This window comes from Notolabrus celidotus, chromosome 1, assembly GCF_009762535.1.
Source record: "Notolabrus celidotus isolate fNotCel1 chromosome 1, fNotCel1.pri, whole genome shotgun sequence".
Lineage (NCBI taxonomy): Eukaryota > Metazoa > Chordata > Actinopteri > Labriformes > Labridae > Notolabrus > Notolabrus celidotus.
The window spans coordinates 7,285,198-7,304,728 of NC_048272.1; the positions used below are offsets into that span (position 1 = coordinate 7,285,198).

At 39.6% G+C, this 19,531-nt stretch overlaps 2 protein-coding genes across 2 annotated transcripts; both read left to right on the top strand.

The window, feature by feature from the left end:
- Positions 1-489: 489 nt before the first annotated feature.
- fbxo42 (F-box protein 42) lies at positions 490-8,876 on the top strand. Its single transcript, XM_034686079.1, has 10 exons — positions 490-697; positions 1,662-1,941; positions 3,190-3,306; positions 4,016-4,150; positions 5,728-5,881; positions 5,982-6,092; positions 6,501-6,597; positions 6,823-6,879; positions 6,999-7,115; positions 7,191-8,876. Exons 2-10 carry the CDS (start codon positions 1,668-1,670, stop codon positions 8,244-8,246), a joined length of 2,118 nt encoding a protein of 705 aa, XP_034541970.1. The 5' UTR covers positions 490-697; positions 1,662-1,667; the 3' UTR covers positions 8,247-8,876.
- Positions 8,877-11,604: 2,728 nt separating this feature from the next.
- Positions 11,605-19,317, top strand: slc25a34 (solute carrier family 25 member 34). Its single transcript, XM_034686343.1, has 6 exons — positions 11,605-11,735; positions 12,190-12,930; positions 16,340-16,405; positions 17,442-17,594; positions 17,705-17,839; positions 17,939-19,317. Exons 2-6 carry the CDS (start codon positions 12,433-12,435, stop codon positions 18,125-18,127), a joined length of 1,041 nt encoding a protein of 346 aa, XP_034542234.1. The 5' UTR covers positions 11,605-11,735; positions 12,190-12,432; the 3' UTR covers positions 18,128-19,317.
- Positions 19,318-19,531: the final 214 nt, after the last annotated feature.

Here is a 19,531-nt window from a genome sequence, read left to right on the forward strand (position 1 = left end):
TTTTGAAATGAAGAATGACACATATCATTTGAAATGTTCTCCCTGTTTCCCACTCTGCCCAAACATTCATAATTCACAGTCCAACCTGAGAAAGTGTGTTGAGCTACGCAACATTTGTTTCATTCCAGATAAACATTTAAAACTAAGTTGTCTGTGCTTGGAGTAACTTAGTGTCTGTTTTTATTCCATGGTATAGTTTTTAGAGATTTCAAGTAATGGTTTCTAAATAAAACATGATGTAACCAAATGTACTTCTCTGTATTCTTGATTGCATTTATGTATTTTGAAAATACAATGTTTTGAGATTTTTTAAGAAGTACTTTGAATACATAAGTATTTTTAAAAGTGAGCACTTCAGTACTTTAACTCAAGTAATAATCTGACAGAGCAACTTTCACTTGTATTGGAGTAATATTTGACTTGGAGTATCTATACTTTGACTTAAGTCATGAAGCTGTGTACTTTGTCCACCACTGCTTACAGTCAGCGGCTGGGGGGCGCAGTGTTTGGAGCAGAGGACCCACCCTTGTACCACAGACAGTCAGCGGCTGCTACAGCGTCGCTGTGCTGCGGAGGACGCTGTTCTCAGAGCGAAGATGGCGACTGTTTGGAGGCTGCAGAGATACCTCCGGAGCTGATACCGGGGGGAAGGAAAGGAAAAATACACATTTACCGTAAAACCACGTCCAAAAAAACGGTATTACTTAAACTGCAACTGTTTATGAGCGAATTTGACACAAGTTGTGTGGATAGGTATCTGACCATGGAGGAGCTAGCGCCAGTTAATTACTGCACACAGGCTGTGCTCAAGCTAACGTTAGCAAAGATTATCAGCAGTAGACTGAAGATGTCAGCTAGCTGTTATAGGATGTAACATTAGCTGGGACTGTTGTCTGTGGAGGATGCCGTGACATGTAGATACACAAGACGTGAATGGTTTCCTCCTTTGTCAAGCAGAGGGATTTGAAAGAGAACACGTTATGGCTGGTTCTGTGCCGCTAGCTGAAGGCTCATGATGAGTGTTAGCTAAGGCTAGCTGGGCTGCCTGTGATCATGTTGGTAGCGTTAGCCGGTGCTAGCTTTTATTCTTCAAGAAACAGACATGAAGAAGCACGTTGCTATTAAACGCTGGGTTGTCAGTAAGGTAGCCGTATGTGGCAGAAGTCGGTCATCGTGTGATCATATGACACAAAACCCGTGTTCTGTTTTTTCTTGGTTCCTTAGCTTCAAGGGGTGATTAGCATTAGCAATCCGGCATTTCATTGACCAAGATATGCTTAATGATACAACAGGGACGTGGTGAGTGGAGGGGCCAACACCTAAGTCAAAGAAAGGGCACCACAGACAATGGATGTTACACTTATAATTGGTGCTATAGCGCTATACAATACAACCCTACTGTTATTGCAGGTTTCCACATTGTCATTGAGTTTCTTTGGTGGGACAAGCTCTCCTCTTGTTTTGTTACATGCTCTTTTATTTGTTATATTTCTAATAAGAAAATATATTGCAGACGACAAATAGATAAGTCTACCAGTAACCATGGCTAATTTTAGCTGCTGCCTTATTGCAGCTAATTATAGCTGATGGTACACATGCTCCTGAACATCATTATAACATCAGAGCAGATATTAATAGCACTTCTTCCCATGTCTCATCAGACAATAATGTCCCACTCCCCTGACAATGAAGATGGATGCTTTGTTGCCATGGATACAGAGGACGACAGTACAGAGCCTGCTGGGATAACAGAGGACATAGACGCAAAGATGGGGTCCTGCCAACAAGAAGGGAATATGGACAGTGGTGCCAAAGGTGAAGGGAGAACAATGGTGGAGTTGCCAGAGGAAGTTCTGGAATATATTCTCTCCTTTCTCTCACCTTACCAGGAGCACAAAACTGCTGCGCTTGTTTGTAAGCAATGGTATCGCCTCATCAAAGGTATGGGCTTTTTTTTGCTACATCATTCTGTGAAAAACATGATGAACTTGTCACAATGGAGATGATTTGCTAGTATGTTCTGAGCAAAGTGGTGAAATGTTATTTCAGACACTGGAGAGTAAAGTTTAATAAGTAATACGATGTGTGAGTCTTTATCCTTGGGAAGAAGTTCTGAGATGAATCGATAATTAAAGGTTCATTTCGGTTGAGACAAGACTAGGGATGCACCGATCCCACTTTTTAGGTCCCGATACCGATATCGATACCTGGGCTTTGGTATCTGCCAATACCGATACTAGCCGATCCGATCCTGGTATTGATTTAACAATCTCTATTCCTCAATGAGAGGATATAATCATCTTTTGGCAACTTCAGGCTTTTCTGACTTTGTAAACAAAAATAAAATGAACATTTTTACTGACATTATTCAAGAGATTATAAATGTGTATCAGCAGTTTTAGGAGTTAATCTACATAACCAACAGATATTACAAATCAACTGTAAACCTCGGCAGTGGATAAGAGGAATTAAATATTCTGTATATAAAAAACTGCATCAAATGAGAAAATAAAAAAAATGTCAACATAGTGTTTCCATAGTGCTTTCCGCTGAAGTACAATGTACCTGTGTTTGGGATTAAAATCATCGAACACATTATTACTCTACCCAGCTTTGCCCTTACTGTTTCCCTTCTCCATGCCTGATATGGTGACAATATTAATCAGCAGCACATTTTATAAAGACGCTGATGACATAGGAGACGCACATGGCTATTGTAAACACAGAAAAGCATAGAACTGAGATTAATAGATCTGCCATATGGATCGGCACTATATATCGGCCCCTTGTCACCGATATCCGATCTAGCTTTTTGAGTCCAATCGAGCCGATATCAGATACCAGGATCGGATCGGTGCATCCCTGGACAAGACCAGTTGTGATTCTGTGTCCGGCGGGACACAGAATCTCTCTCTGTACATAAGTACATAAGTACAGAGAGAGAGAGAGTAGATCAAACATAACTGGCTGCATATCAAATTTTAATGTAAAAAGTGTTTGCTGTATGTTTTTGTTGATTGTTACTGTTCTGTTTTTTGTTATTGACTCTGTAAAGCACTTTGAATTGCTCTTTGTTTGAATGGTGCTTTATAAATAAACTTGCCTTGCCTTGCCTAATACTGTTTGAAATCAATTTCCTTAGGAGTTTTAATGTGTTCCAGTAGTTTACTTATATTTCGTCCAAACTAGGTGTTGCCTATCAGTGCTACCATGGTTTCTTGAGAGCTGTGCAGGAGGGAAACATCCAGTGGGAAAGTCGAACATACCCATATCCAGGAACACCCATCACTCAGCGCTTCTCACACAGTCAGTATATGTTGCTTCAGTTGTGTAAAATTATGAAAAGTGTTACAATTTGCTTACTAATTGTTCAAAACCACGAAACTGCAGTTCATGTACTAAATACGGCAACATGTTTAAATGCAGTTTGAGCTGTGTGTCAGACTTTGAGTCCAGTGTGGAGTAGACAAGAGTAGTGATTCACGAAGAGTGTGACATTCAACACTTAATCCATCATTGTGGTCTGATGTATTTCATCAACAATTAAAATAGATTTAGTCTTGGACGCAAAACATTGTTATGGAAGTTTCAAGTTGAAGCAAATCTTTTATCACCAGCTATACAATTTGAAAATAAATAATCTATGATGTGTTTTTTTTTTAGCTATAACAAAACAGTGATAAATATTGCATTGTGTACATGTCCAGTTTCAAGTGGTTGAAACATTATCTGAAATGAGAGGACTATTGCCTCTGAGCATATTCCTATGTTGATTTATAATCAAAACTTTTTTGATGTAATATTTATGTTGTTGTGTGAGTAAATCTAGAGCTTTTCGGAAAATGTTTTTTGCAGATTAGGATATAATTGTCAGTGCAGTGTTTATGAGCATACTGTGATATTACTCTTGTTCTTTTTGATTATAAAACATGTTAAAAACTGTACTTCACAAATATCCCTAAAAGTTAAAATCTACCATTAAGTTGTGCTTCATTTTTAATTTGTTTGGTTGCAGGTGCATGTTACTATGACTCAAACCAGTCTATGTATGTGTTTGGGGGCTGCACTCAGAGTAGCTGCAATGCTGCCTTCAATGATCTATGGAGACTTGACCTTAACAGCAAGGAGTGGATCCGCCCTTTGGCCTCAGGTAAGGATCAGCATGAAATTTATATTTCAGATTTCAGGATTACAGTATATCAGTACACCATTATCCCCTATCCAATAATGCTCCCAGTACAGAGTCACTTTATATCACACCCCATTTGCATTGTCAGAGTAATAGGAGCATGTTTTGATACTCTATTACAAAATCCTTCATTAACATTTTATAGAAGCGTTCCTAGATAGACTGATATCCTCTATCACATAACATCCCCACTGGTGACAAGCGCCCAAGATTCTGGCTCTACGCATTAGCAGAGCCTCCTAGTAGCACATCTAGATAGGAAACACTATTCAACAGAACACCAGTGTAAAGAGTGACATGCAACAGGATAAAAATACCATCAATAGGAAGTGAGACTGTTTTATACTCACTGCTCCTCTCCAGTATGTTCTTTTTCACTCATTTGCTGATCCTGTGGATATGTTCAATTACTGAAAGCCTTGATATAAAGGGAAAAACTTGTTGTAAAAGTGTACAACTCTGTCTCTGTCTGCCAACTTTGTTTAAATTAACTTTAGTGCAATCATTGACAATAACAAAGCGGTGAATTTTGAATGGACACAGGGGTTGACAGGGAAACAGAAATAAAGAGAGTATGATATAGAGTAATTTAAACAGAAGAGTAAAATGAAAGGATCAGCACTTTTAATCTAAGATAAGATTGTAAAAGATTTCACATGGGGCGCTGGTGGCCTAGCGATCTAAGCGTACAGTGGCCACAGTCCTTGTCGCAGGGGTCGTGGGTTCGATTCCCGGCCGGTCGACCATTTCCTGCATGTCATCCCCTCTCTCTACTCCCCGCATTTCCTGTCTCTCTTCAGCTGTCCTATAATATAAAGGCAAAAAAGCCAAAAATATAACTTAAAAAAAAAAAGAAAAGATTTCACCGTGACAACTGCAGTGTCTATCTGACGTCATGATCAATTTTCTTGAAATCTTCCAGGATTCATGTCATTCTGTTTATAAGAATAATAACCACACTGAATTGATTATTAACTCTTACTTGTTCATCATTTGATACAAGTTTAAATCATTTTGAATTTAGTAAAGACTGTTGACGATGCTTACTTATGTCAGACACGAACCATGCAGTATGGTTCAAATGATTAGTAAACCATCAAATTCTGTTTTGAACAACATTTTACACAGCATCCCAACTTCTTTAGTTAGTTGGGGTTGTATATCACATATCACATGTGCCAAGAGCATTGTTCTGACTGTATGGTAAAGCATATTTTCATGTTTTTTTGAATGGCTGCAACCACTGATTATTTCTATGATTGATTAATCTGCCTCATATTTCCATGACTGATCTTAAAACATTAAGTTTTTCCCAAAAACTTTGGAGGAATCCCACCAGTGACAGTTGGAAATGGGTTCTTTTGTACTACCAATTGTCAGTTACCAAAATAAACTTCACTTCCTATCACAGAAAGGAAGAAAATTGGTTACTCAGCTTTGACATTTTTGAGCATTTTTTTTAACAGATAACTTATTTATGCATTACCCTATAAAGCTTCAATTTTAATTACATATTTGTATTCTCTTTTCTTGTACAGGCTCTTATCCGTCTCCTAAAGCTGGAGCGACTCTCGTAATGCACAAAGATCTGTTGGTGTTGTTTGGGGGATGGACTCGCCCCAGCCCATATCCACTGCACCAACCAGAAAGGTTTTTTGATGAAATCCACACCTACTCTCCTTCAAAGAACTGGTGAGAGATGCTGAATCACTATTAGTTTATGAAAGTGTGAAACTTGGGGAAGCTTTCCTCCATTTCTGTGTTTCATTATTTTTTCCTTCTGTTGTCTCAGGTGGAATTGTATAGTAACCACACATGGACCTCCTCCTATGGCTGGGCACTCTTCCTCTGTGATTGGAAACACCATGGTGGTGTTTGGGGGATCACTAGGAGCACGTCAAATGTACGAATATGTAACACCCACTTAATACTTTACCATGGTTCATATGTAACTTTTGCACGTTGAATGTACTGCAAAGATTACAAGAGTAAGGGGGATAAAGGTTAACTGCCTGCAGCTCAGTACACATTAACTTTTATGTACTTAAGATGGGTAACAATGTACTTGAAATCAGAAACATGTCTGAAGCAAACATTTCACAGTGGATGTTCTATAATTATTTTTAAAAATCAAATGCACATTGGTCATATGCACGTCAAAGGAGTCAACAGTCCACCATTGATATGGATGCAAAAATGTTAAACTTGTTTCAGCTTTAGATTTAGAATTTTAACTATTAACTGTGTTTAGTGAATATTATCTTTAGCTGTCCCAACTCAACATGTCATCTCCTCTGATGGTTCTTAACAGGAGTAATGAAGTCTGGGTTCTGGATCTGGAGCAGTGGTCCTGGTCCAAACCACCCATATCGGGTCCATCACCTCACCCACGTGGAGGCCAGTCACAAGTAAGAACACTTCAACATTCAAGCAGGAAAAAAACATCCATTGCATCTCCTCTACATTCACAGAAATGATTTAACATAATAACAATGTATCACTAGGTCCAAAAAAGTGTGATGATATAGTAGTGGTTTCAAAGATTCCTAGTCTCCAAGCACTTGATGACTGTAAGCCAGAAATGTATTATTATTATTTTTTAAAACAGCCTTTTTGCTTACTTTCCATGTTAGATTGTGATTGACGATCAGACGCTGCTGATCCTGGGAGGCTGTGGTGGCCCTAATGCAGTAAGTTCTTTCCTGTGTTATATTCATTCTACACATCGTTATGCAAAATTGTATCTGTCCAAATATTCTATCTGACTACAATGATAGTTAAAATGACCATGTTATCTTGTGTGTTAAAGCTCCTAAAAGATGCCTGGCTCCTCCACATGGATTCACCCCCTTGGAGGTGGCAGCAGCTGCAGGTTGAAAATGAAGACCATGGGGCCCCAGAGCTGTGGTGTCACCCAGCTTGCAGAGTACGTGTTTGTCTTATTTGGCATGTCTATGTGTGTCCTGGTGACCAATGTCTTAACTTTTTCTTCTATCTCAAGGTGGGACAGTGTGTGGTGGTTTTTTCCCAGGCTCCGTCTGGCCGTGCACCACTCAGCCCAAGTCTTAACTCTCGGCCCTCCCCCATAAGTGCCACACCCGCCCCTCTGGGCCCTGAACCGCCTTCCTTGCGCTCCCAGTCTCCTGTTCGGAGTGGGGCTGCCGGTGTCGTCTTGGGAGCCGTTGAAGAGGCTCCATGTGTTAACGGTCGGTGGGGCACACTGAGACCTCGGCCCTCAGCCAGAGGAAGTGCCAGAGATGGAAGTCCATCTTCATCTCAACAGCAGTCTCCTTCTCAAGGCCCTGACAGCCCTCCTCTTCCTCCGCTTCCTCCTTTATTAAACGGATCATCCCCTTCCCCCAGGACCAGCCCGGCCCAGGCTGCGTCTCCTCCCTCCCGCCCTCACCTGCCTGCCTCCACAGACTATGGTTGGGAGTCTCCCCCTTCTGCTGCTCACCCCCCTGAGGTGCCCAGCACTAACGGCCTGCATACTCCTCCTTCAGGCTCTCCATGTACGCCCCCAGGAGCAGTGTCCCCTGCTGCCTTGCGGCGAGGTCTAGAGGCAGTGAAAAACAAATCTCCCCCATCATTACCATCGTCGTCTTCATCATCTTCCCTTCAGACACAGGGGGCTTCTCATGGAGGAGGGAGCAGTGGAGGAGGAGCAGGTCCTCCTAGCACCCCTCCATCATCCTCCAGCCCTCCACAGGCAGCAGGAGCTGATGGACATGCTATACCACCTATTGCACGGCGTCTTGGCCATCACCCGCCTCAGAGCCTGAACGTAGGGAAACCTCTGTACCAGTCTCTCAACTGCAAGCCCATGCAGATGTACGTGCTGGACGTGTCCCGGGCCAAATCTGCAGGGGTGGTTTCCTGGAGAGTTTATGGGAACGGGACCCCTGCTGCAGTTACAGGGCCACCAGAGACCAGCCTTCACACAGTGGTACAGGGCCGAGGAGAGCTTATCATCTTTGGGGGCCTAATGGACAAAAAACAGAATGTGAAGTATTACCCAAAAACCAACGCCTTGTACTTTGTTCGTGCTAAAAGGTAATGCAGCACCAGGCAGGATCGAGAAGACGGACGCTCCACCCTGTGACCTCACGAGGGACTTGACACACAAGGCCTTTTTCCCATACAGAGGATTATGGGAAAAGAACATAATCAATGTTAGATGTTTCACTTCAGAAATTCACTATTCTCCCTTCTGCCTACTGCAAGCTTTCAAAATACAACACTTTAACTACACTTTGATAAAAAACATTTGGTTGAATGAGAATACTGAACGTGTGTGCGTGTGTCTGTGTGTGTGCGTGCGTGTGAGTTAGTGACTGCAGTGGTTAAAGAGAACAGTTTTATTTCTTGTTCTTCCGCAAAAGGTAATCAACCAAACAAGATTTCTGTTTTTCTGTCTCTCCTCTGAACTTTTGAGAGAGAGAACCCCCTAAGAACAGACCCAGTAAAAGGATCAGTTGAAGACTACCTTGCTTTTTGTATCACTCTTTAAACCTGCAATGTTTACATTGATACTAGTGTGAGTGTGTGTGTATGTGTTTGTGTCATGTGTGCACGGTGGTGGTTCAAAGTTGTTGACTAATGTGTGGGGGGGGGGCAAGGTGGGTGAGAGATGTGGCACTGTACTATAAAACATAGTTGAACAATAAAGGCCTCCATGTCTCCTCTATCACAGTCTCTGTGTATATGTATGCATGTTTGTTTCACACATAAAATGGAGCTTATGATCATATAACAATCTTCTCCAGCTGATGAAATTGTCATTGATATGCAGATCTTGAATTTCTGTATTTTTGTCTAAACATGAAGTTTGAGTCCGAACTTAAAGGCATGGGAAGTGTGGAAGCTCTAAAACCACATTGTGAGATTCATTCCCTTTTTATTAGTTCATGTTAATCTTACTGCAACTGAATTTAAAGCAAAATGTTTTACTATGAAAATCTCATTTTTTGGCTGAAAGTAGCCCTTGTCACATTTCCATCAAGTTATTTCAATATTCTGTTTTGTTTTCAACATTTAAACAGAAGTGTAGGATACTTTTAAAGATGTGTGCTTCACAATAAAATATTTACTAATATGTTTGTTTTGCATATTTTCAAGCCAAAATAATATAGTATCATTAGGCGTTTTTCGACCGCAGAAACTTTACCCTGGAACTAGGGACTTTACTCCTGAACTATGTGCGTTTTGACTGGAGGAACCAGGGTCTAAATTTAGTTCAGGGATAGATAATCTCCCCCCTGAAAAGCCCTTGCTTTTGGGGTAGTACTTTTCAAAGGTCCTGGGACTTTCGGTTGAATGTAACAGTGTTTGTGGAGTTTACACAGTTGTTGAAACAGAGGGAGTTCCTGGGAATGCATACTAGTTTAGTGTTTTATTAAGATTTCAAAATATTACACATAAATATTTTTTTTCCCATACATCACTGACCTGATTTGCACCACCTGGGACTTGAGCCCGCGGTCGAAACGCAGACAACAATGGGGGCACAGGAACCTTTTAGTTCTGGGGACTAAAAGACCCTGGAACTCTTGGTCAAAATGCACCTATAAAAACCCAATTCCAAAAAAGCTGGGACGCAGAGTAAAGTGTTGATAAAAGATTTGGATTGTTTGCAGATAATAAAATACATTTTATTTTATTTATTTTTTTATTTTCAAAATAAAATAGTTTATAGACTACATGCCATGTTGAAACTGAAGAATTGTTTTGTTTTTTGACAAATATATGCCAGAAACACGTGTCAACAAGACTGCTATGATTACCATTGTGTAATATCACCTCTTCTTTAAACAACACTGAACATTTAGGAACTGTGGACTGGAGTATTGAAAGTGAAAATGTCTCTCTCTTACCTGATGTAGAATTTCTAACTAACTGGGCTCCCATGTTTTTAATGGGGTGACAAGTTGAGTCTCCAGGTGGGCCAGTTTAGCACTTAGACCCTTCTAAAACAGAGACATGCTGGTGTAATGTGTGCAGAATGTGGTTTGGCATTGTTTTGCTGAACTATGCAAGGTTTTCCCTGAAAAAAAAAAGCATCGTCGGGATGGCAGCATATGTTCCTCCAAAACCTGTTTATATTTTTCAGCAATAATTGTGACTCCCCAGATGTGTAAGCTACCCATGTCATGGCTACTTGGTCTACCATCATGGATGCTGGCTTTTGAAGTGTATGCTGATTACAAGTCAGGTGGTCCCCTCTTATCTATGTAGCAGATGATGCTGCGTCCATGATTTCCAATAGCAATGTCAAATTTACATTCATCAGACACAGGCCAGTTTTCCACTTCACCTTGAATGGACTCTGTCTGTTTTAAATGCAGTGTAGTCCAAGAGCCCAAAGATCATGGCCTCCCAGTATTGGTTTCCAAGCTTTTACCCTTTCTACAGAGATTTCTCCAGTTACTCTGATTCTTTCAGATTATGTACTGTGGATGATGAAATCCCCAAATTCTTTCTAATTTCATGCTGAGGAACATTATTCTGAAATTGTTGAACTATTAGAGATATTATATTATGTTATATGATATAATATAATTTAATTTTACATACTATTATATTATATTATATTATATTATATTATATTATATTATATTATATTATTTTATATTATATCATATCATATTATTTTATATTATATTATATTACATTATATTATATTATATTATATTATATTATATTATATTATATTATATTGTAATACTATAAGAAGTCTGTAAAAGAAAGTGTAAAAAGTGACTATTTTACTTTAACTTCATCTGCTGAGGAACATAATCTGTGGTTAGATTGTCTTCTGCTTACAAACAAAAAGGATGAATTTGCACATTTACTTTTTTACTCTTCTCCCATCAAAGATCATGATAGTCAGATATGAAGTACTTGTAGAAGAGAGCCCTCTTGTGGCTCCTTTGTGAAGGGTATGAAAGGTTAAGACCATGGTTAAGACACATGAATTAGTCATCTCATCTAAAAGTTATATCATTTTTTTCAAATGTATTTCAAAACTATTTTTTCAAAGCACTTTTTTAAACATGTTTGCATAATAATTAATCGATTTTGTTGAATTCATTTTAAAGCTTAAAGTTTCTTTGAAACAATCAATCCGGCAAGTATGTAAAATAGATTACATGGTGCAAAATGAAGCAGAAAACAGGTTTGCTTGTTCGTTGTGCTTCAGAGATTATCCATACTGTATTGCACACATTGACCTTGTTGCCAACCCCTACTCCCCCAGTTTTGATCCTCGCTCTCTTGTCCCCCTCAGACACTCCACCCCCCTCTTTGACCACCTATAACCTTTAACCCAGAGAGCTCCCATTGGACCAGAACAGGGGCAGTTTAAAGGGGAGCCTTGTGATTGGTGCAGACTTGGGGATATGGTGATGTGGCAGAAGCAGCGAGCTCTCATTGGCTGTGACATGAGACAGGGGGAGGAGTCTCATACAATGAATGTGCTGAGGACACATGTTTACAATGATGGGGGAGAGAGGAAGAATGGAGCTGCACAGGAGGACCACTCAATACTGTGAGTTCTCAATAAGCAATCCAATGAAAGAGATATTTTTAACTTCAAGGGAGTGTTTGAGTCTGGTACTTGTTCTCTGCGTGTTTAACAGTTGGCAATTTGTTTGAATGAATCTGAATTGAGTGGAGTGTAACTGCTGCATGTCAGGTCATCTTGCTTTGAGATTGTCTGTTCAGTAAGATGCATAATTGTATATATTCAGAAGTTCTTCTATACCTGTATTGGAGTTGTAGTCTTCATGAATTTAAACATGCTGCAAGTTTAGAGGGTTAATCAGGGAGGAACGTTTCTGACAGGTTTTTTAAACATGTGTCATGTGATTAGCTCAAACCTGAGGGACTCCTTTCAGTCTGATTCTAGACTGATTCTCTGTCCTGATGTGTAAGAAAGAGCAAATGTAAACACATGAACCTTACAGTTAGAAATGTTCATTCAGATGTATTTTCTCTTGCAGATGGTGCCTCCCCTGGACAAACTTCTTGTAAGGGAAGCTAACAAAAGCCACTGAAAGACGCTAAAAAGTCACACTGGACTGCAGTATCACAAGGGAAAGATATTAAATGAGTCATCATCCCAAAAGCTTGTTTGTAACCTCACTGTTTGGTCCAAGCACAACTCTCTATACCAGTTCCATAACAACCTCAGACAAGTCATCACAAGGACTCAGAGAACACACTGTGAAGATCCTCTCTCAGGAATGACCAGTGCTCGGCTGCTGAAAAAATCAGAAGAGTCAGTTTTTGGAGCTCAGTCTTCTCACAGGATGGCTTCCACTGTGTCTGCTGTCCCCCGTGGCGTCTTCGGCCCTTCACGGCCTCCTCCAGCTGTCTGGCCTCCTCTAGACTTTGCCCTGGGTGCTCTCGCCTGCTGTGCCGCCTGCGTGTTCACCAACCCTCTGGAGGTAGTGAAGACCCGCCTGCAGCTGCAGGGAGAGCTTCGTGCTAGGGGATCCTACCAGAGACACTACCGGGGAGTCCTGCAGGCCCTCTGGGTGGTGGGCCGCACAGACGGGCTCAGGGGCTTGCAGAAGGGGCTCTCAGTGGGGCTGATGTACCAGGGTGTGATGAACGGTGTGAGGCTGGGCTCCTACTCTTACTGTGAAGCTCTGGGGGCTACAGCGTTGCACGGAGGGAGTCTATTGTCAGGGGCAGTGGCTGGGGCGCTGGGTGCCTTCATTGCCTCTCCTGCTTACCTGGTATGTTTTTTTTATGATGATACTGAGTCATCCTCTAATTACATCTTCCTGAAAAGTATTCTCTACTTGCACACCCTCTTTAAAGAATGCATTTTTATGAGTTGGGAGTAGATCATCTAAAGTCTTTTCTTTTTACCTTCTCAGACTGATTAATGTTAATAGTTCTTAGAGCAAGGAAAAAGCAAATATTAGATCTTAGTTTGAAAATAACAATCTATCTTTCATTTAAGGGGATCTTCATGCTGGACACTACATTCTATTGATCATTATACATCAACTCTCCAAGTTTTGAGAAATTAAGATTCTGTAGGTGTTACAAAAATCCATATGAAGGTAAATCTTCATCGTGTCGAGTCAGAGAGTGTTACAAAATTTAGGTTTGGCCAAAAGATTGCAGTCAAAACCCCAATTTTTAGTGTCAGATCTTCTTACAACATTATGCTACACACATTGATGATACTGACCATGAATTAAGGTGAAATGGAGTGATCTGATGCTCCTGTTTCTTGTAATCATATACAGTTTGTCTCTGCAGCATTTCATGAGTTGTCAGCTATTGTGTCCCTCTTTGTTGTTTTGGTCTTTTGTATGACAAGCAGGGAAAAAAGGAACTGGAAAACTGAATCCCTGTGCACAATTAAGAGAGTATCTTAAGACTGGGTTACACTCATGCATAGTAAAGAAAACCAAAATGAGTTATTTGACAGCCTCACGATAGACAAGAGCTAAAAGACTCTAGTGTGGAAAGACGACACAGGCAATTTTCTTCTGATGCTAGCCTCACATACATTATGCAAAATGTTTCAGCAGAACATTTTTTTTGCAAACCCATCATGATGTCCCATTGTTTAAGGTAAATATACATATATTTGATCAGACCATTGTTGCTCTTGGTGGGGTCTTTATCCTTGATGTAATGGAACTGTTACAGTCACCCTAACCTGAAGTTGTAATCTACAGTAACATAAAACAAACAGTATGTCAGCTCTTTAAACAGATCTGCTACAAGAACTTTAGTGGTGTAAGATTACATAAGGATTTATACACTACAAAGCTTATGCAACACTGGGCAGCAAGAGATGTTCAGAGTTCACTCCCACCAGTCATACTGGACAAACTCTATGCAGTGCAGCAGGACATCTTTGCACAAGACGATAAATTCACATTCACTAAAACACCTCGTACTTATTTTTACTACTATCTGTTCAAACAGTGTTTTGTTGTTGTAATCATCTGTACTCCTCAAACTCGCCCTGAATATATCAAGAATCCAATTCGAAGGACAGTGTACAAAACTTACAGTCCTCATTCTCAGCAGCCTATCCAGACCTTTTTGATTAGGATGACTCAACAATGGCACTTCCTTATTCAGAGGTGGCATTACGAATATGCACACACACCCATGAATGAATGACATTTGTTAACCTCTCTGAACATATCTAGTTTAACTTCTAGCATTTGAGTACTGTGCTGTTGATGTACTATTGTATAAGAGCAAGACTAGCAACTTATGAATCAAAAATTCATTTTTTAAAGGGCCCAAAATGTCTTTGCTCAAAGTTGAAGGTACATTAAATGAATTTTAAATACATTTATTATCATCTTGTTTTTGACAGTAAGACAGTGTGAATAAGTTTGCTGTACGTTTTTGATTGAACTTATTTCTCTCCTTTCTACGTGTCTCATGAAAAAGATGTGCCAAGAATTTTTTAAAGTACCAACCAATGGTAATGTGTTACATTTAAATTCTAAGAAAGCTGCAAGCAGCCTGTTACAACACAGCCCAAATGGTTGATTTTAACAGAAGTTACACCTCTGACAAGGCAAAAAGCAAGTCATAGGATTTTGGGGAGACACATTGATTGACCAATCAGATTTCAAAGGGGACCCATGCCACCGCTCTGGATACCCCCAGCTTATTCTGCAAATAAATCAACTTCAGTGAAAACTCAAATGAGGCTTGGTAGTCTCATTTTATTTATCAAATTGTGTGCATGTCCTCTAAAGTTATATTTTGATGAAATTCCCCCTCTTTGCAGAGCTTTGGTACAACAGCAGTTACACAAAGAAAAAAATCTGCACTTGATTTGTACATTAACCAGAATAAACTGAGATAAATTATAGCAGCTTACCAGTTCTTCAATATACACTAAGTCATCAGGGTGTTTTTCTAAAGATAGACTGGAAGAAATGGGAATCTATAATCTAATATTGCTTTTTGATTACTGAATAACTGATGGCTGTTGACCAATGAGTTTTGTGCTACTGCCCAAGCCCTTCTTTGTCTCTGCTATCAAGTGTTTGCTCACAGTGGACAAATATTGGGTATCTTTTTAATAGCATATTGAGTTTACATTTGTATATGATCTTTTCAGAAAACAGATTAACAGTTTGACGTTAAATTTGGAAAATAGCAGCCTCCTAGCTGGATATCCTGGTTGTTTTCTAGTGGGAGAAAAACAAAAAGAAAAGTGGGTCGCTTACATGAAAACTAGACTCCACGCATATCACCATTTGGCCTGAACACAAACAGAAACATGGAAACACAGCGACTCAGTTTCAAAGGTGTCTCAAATGTCCTCAGTCTATTTTAATCGAGTAGGCAGGCTTGTGAGTCAAAGAGACATTACATGGGTGTGTGTGTACACAAACCAGGTTTGTGTGAGGTCACACCTAATCTAATTACATCTAGTTTGAAAGAGCACAGGATAAACATTCTGATCATAAATCGACTTAACTGTATCCTGCACAGATAGATGAGCAATATATCTTGACATGTCTTTTCTGAATGTGCTGGGGATTCAATTTACATCCATAAAACTTGAAGTCTTAATGTTTGTTTATTTACTAAAGGTTTGACATTAACACCTCTCATATTTCACTGTCTTCTTTTTTATATCCATGCATAAATGACCTCTGCATGCTCCATCTTAAATAACAAACGTTTTTTTGTTTATTTTTTCCTCTCAGCTTTCAGTCAATATATTAAAGAGCATCTGATCTTTTGCACTGTCATGGAAAGACAAAATTGTTAAATGGCGTATTTGTATAGATCTAGGTCACTAAATATATCCTGCACATTGCTTCCACTTCCACCCCGCTGCCAAAAATACACAAGATACGTATACATACAGGGTCCCATGGCTCCCTGCTTTGTGTTGTTGGCAGCGAGTGGAGGTGGATGAAGGTTATTTTGTTGACACTATGTGTAAGGCATCTTGTGCTAGCTGTGAATGATGTAACTGCTGGATCATGAAGGTTTGGCAGAAATGTTTAATCACAGTGCAAATTTACCAAAGACACTCCTGGCAAAGTGTGCGTTCCGTGACTCATGACAGGTGACTTCGTTCAGTGTGACAATTTCAATTTTCTATTTTAAGATACATTTTGTTCAATGTTTGCATCATAGGTGAAGACCCACCTGCAGGCTCAGAGTATGGAAGCAATAGCAGTGGGCCACCAGCATAACCACCTGGTAAGAAAGACAAAGTATATCACATGAAAACATCACCAGTTACTTTAACTGTATTTTACCATGCCGTGTACTCAGATTATTCACTTGAAGTAGCAATATCACAGTGTAATGGTAGTTAGATATATATTTGTCACATCTTTAATTTAACTTGTATCTTAAGTGTGAGCAGATACATGTGCTTAAGAATATCTCTTAAAGCCCCTGTTTTGAAAGTTGATCCTATTAGTGTTATATTTCTCAATAATACTAATATGTTATTATGGATAAAAATTCCACCATGAATTGTTCCACACTTGTATTTTCACTTATCCTGTCTGATGAAATGTCCTCTCATCTTTGTAGTGGTGTATAAAACTTTACTTGGTTGAGAGCTGCCTCACCTCTCCAGCAGTTTTCTTTAACCTGTAAAGCAGGACATCCTGTTGTCATTAGAATAAGCACACACTGTTTGGACTTGTCATCCATAACACGGCTCCACCCAAACTAAACTTGACAACAAGTCAATTAGAGTCATTAAATAACCCCTGTGTGACTTTCGAGTGTATCTGATTTACAAAGTAAAAAATGTATTCAAGCACAAGTCAAAACCATTTCTCTCTGAAATTCAGTGAAGAAGAAGTGGTTATGGTTGCATAGCATAAATGTATATTACAGCACAAATTACAATATTTTCTTTAATTGTTATTGAATGTTTTTAGTGCGAATCCACCTCTGATTTAAACTATGTTTAAAGCCTGTAATGATGACACTTTATATTACTCTACAGATGGAAAATACAAATAGAGAACACAACATTGCATGATAACAATTAACATCCGTACACTCCACCAAAATTGTCGCTTAAGCAGAAATCTTTGAGATGGTTTGACAAAGCTTAATGCCTGAAACATACTTTTTGATACATTTAAAACATTTTCTTACAAGTAGGAAACACATCGCTGTATTTATATATATATAAATGTCTACATTTACATAATAAACCAAAATGTCATCACCTTTATCTTCTACTATCATTCCTTTATATCGTCTATTTCAGGGGGCGTCTGATGCCTTTGCTACCATCTATAGAAAGGAAGGTGTGATTGGACTTTGGAGGGGGGTGAATGGGGCCGTGCCTCGAGTCATGGTGGGATCAGCTGCTCAGCTGGCAACCTTCACCTCGGCCAAGGACTGGGTGTCACATTCCCAGGTAGACATGCTGAACAGCTGATAATTTTACAGCACATGTAGAAGTCACAGTCATGTCGTCAGCAGAACACCAAGCCTCTGTTCACTATCCTTTTCTGTCTTTCCTATCAGTGGTTCAGTCCAAACAACTGGCTCACAGCTCTGATAGCTGCCATGGTTAGTGGTGTTGCCGTGGCGGTCACCATGACACCATTTGATGTTATAAGTACGCGTCTTTACAACCAGCCGGTGGATGAGTCTCATAGGGTGAGTCAAAGTATCCCCCTAAAATATGATCTTGCTCTGAGCATGGGCACAAAAGACTCCATCATATTGTAGCTTAATTTTTTTTTGTTTTTCTCTCAGGGCCGTCTGTATCATGGATTTTCAGATTGTCTACTGAAGGTGTGCCAAGCTGAAGGCCTGCTGGGGTTGTATAAAGGAATGGGTCCTGTATTCGTACGCTTGGCCCCTCACACTGTCCTCAGCATGCTGTTCTGGGATGTGATGAGACAACAGACAGTGAAGGACAAACAGAGCCAGGGAAGGAGCTAAAACATTCTAAACTACCGCAGATGATGGTCTGAAGAGGACTCAACTATGGATATTAAAGTGGTCCATCAATTAATGAAAGATGATAGGACTCCTATCATCCCAGCAATAGGAGTCTCATTTCTGATATGAAGCTAAAGTTGATAGTGTATAAGCTTAGCTTAGGAGAAAGACTAGAAACGGGTAAAATATGTTACAGCTTTAGCCCAAAGGTAACATGAAAGCTTAAAACACCTCTAAAAGCTCACTTACACATACTATCTGACAGGTTGACGGACTTAGACTGTCTTGGCTATGATGCTAACTTCTTTGAGTCTCAGCTGGTTTCCTCACATTGCAGCCAAACCAGTAACAAATGTAAAATTGTCATTAAGGCTTTCTGCACAGGTTAAACTCAACAAGTTGACATTATTAATCAACATGTTAAGCTTTGAGTTTGAGAGATGCTAGGATTGGCCTTTTGTAACTGTGGAGCCAAGCTAGCTGTCCTTTTTTCCTCAGATGTTGCGGTAAGCTATTTAAAACTAAGCTAGGCCAAAACCTTACGGCTACAGCTTTATATTCAGCCTAACGCTAGGAAAGCAGCATTGGTTGTCTCAACCGTTTGCCAGATGGTCAATAATAGTATTTACCTACGTGTCACACTCTTCTTGAGGCACTAGTGGCACTTCAGTCTGAAGATAGGAACTGATGAACATTGAAGTAGCAACTTGAAGTTGGACTCAAGCTGCAAAGATTCTAACAAAAATTTCAGGGGTTTTGATCAAATGTCTACAACAAGAATTTATTGATAAACTATCTGAAGTTGCCTTCATACCTCAAATCATATCGGAACAAACCAGGTCTTAGAAAGTCTTCCAGTAAGAAGCTAAAATGAGGAAATATTGGCTTGTTTTTAATGGACTGCATTTGACCTTAGGGAATATGGTCGTACATCAGGCCTATGAGTCAACATGGCTGCTGTATTTGGGTTTTTCAAAGTTGAATTCATAACTCTAGTTGCCTTATCTGTTAATTGTTTGGAGGAACTTCTGATAAACATGCCTTTATTAACTAACACAAACTACTGGTACCTTAAGCACAATTGTATTTGATGTGATGTTTTTATGTACAGTAATAAAATCTGTGAGTACTTTAAGCCTTTAAAAAGCACTAAGTGATAATAATAAAGACTTTTTTTGTATGAAATGTAATAAACTTGTTTTTGTGTTTTTTGGACAAATGAGCTGAATCTTTGAAATACCAGATATGTAAGACCCCTTGTTAGTACAGGGTGTGTTGAATTTAATCTAGTTTGAGCTTCCTGATTGCTCCTTTAATCCAATCATCTTTGTGAGAGTACTCTCATCGGGAAAGGAATTGACTCACTCAAATCACCTCTGACCTTTGAAACCCAAACATGAAGCT

Excerpts from the sequence above, each read along its gene's own strand:
- slc25a34 (XM_034686343.1), top strand. The coding sequence starts at position 12,433 with ATGACCAGTGCTCGGCTGCTGAAAAAATCAGAAGAGTCAGTTTTTGGA. Across the intron at positions 12,931-16,339 it reads TTGCCTCTCCTGCTTACCTG|GTGAAGACCCACCTGCAGGC; the intron begins GTATGTTTTTTT and ends TTTGCATCATAG. Across the intron at positions 17,595-17,704 it reads ACTGGGTGTCACATTCCCAG|TGGTTCAGTCCAAACAACTG; the intron begins GTAGACATGCTG and ends CTTTCCTATCAG.
- fbxo42 (XM_034686079.1), top strand. The coding sequence starts at position 1,668 with ATGTCCCACTCCCCTGACAATGAAGATGGATGCTTTGTTGCCATGGAT. Across the intron at positions 4,151-5,727 it reads GATCCGCCCTTTGGCCTCAG|GCTCTTATCCGTCTCCTAAA; the intron begins GTAAGGATCAGC and ends TTTCTTGTACAG. Across the intron at positions 7,116-7,190 it reads GGTGTCACCCAGCTTGCAGA|GTGGGACAGTGTGTGGTGGT; the intron begins GTACGTGTTTGT and ends TTCTATCTCAAG.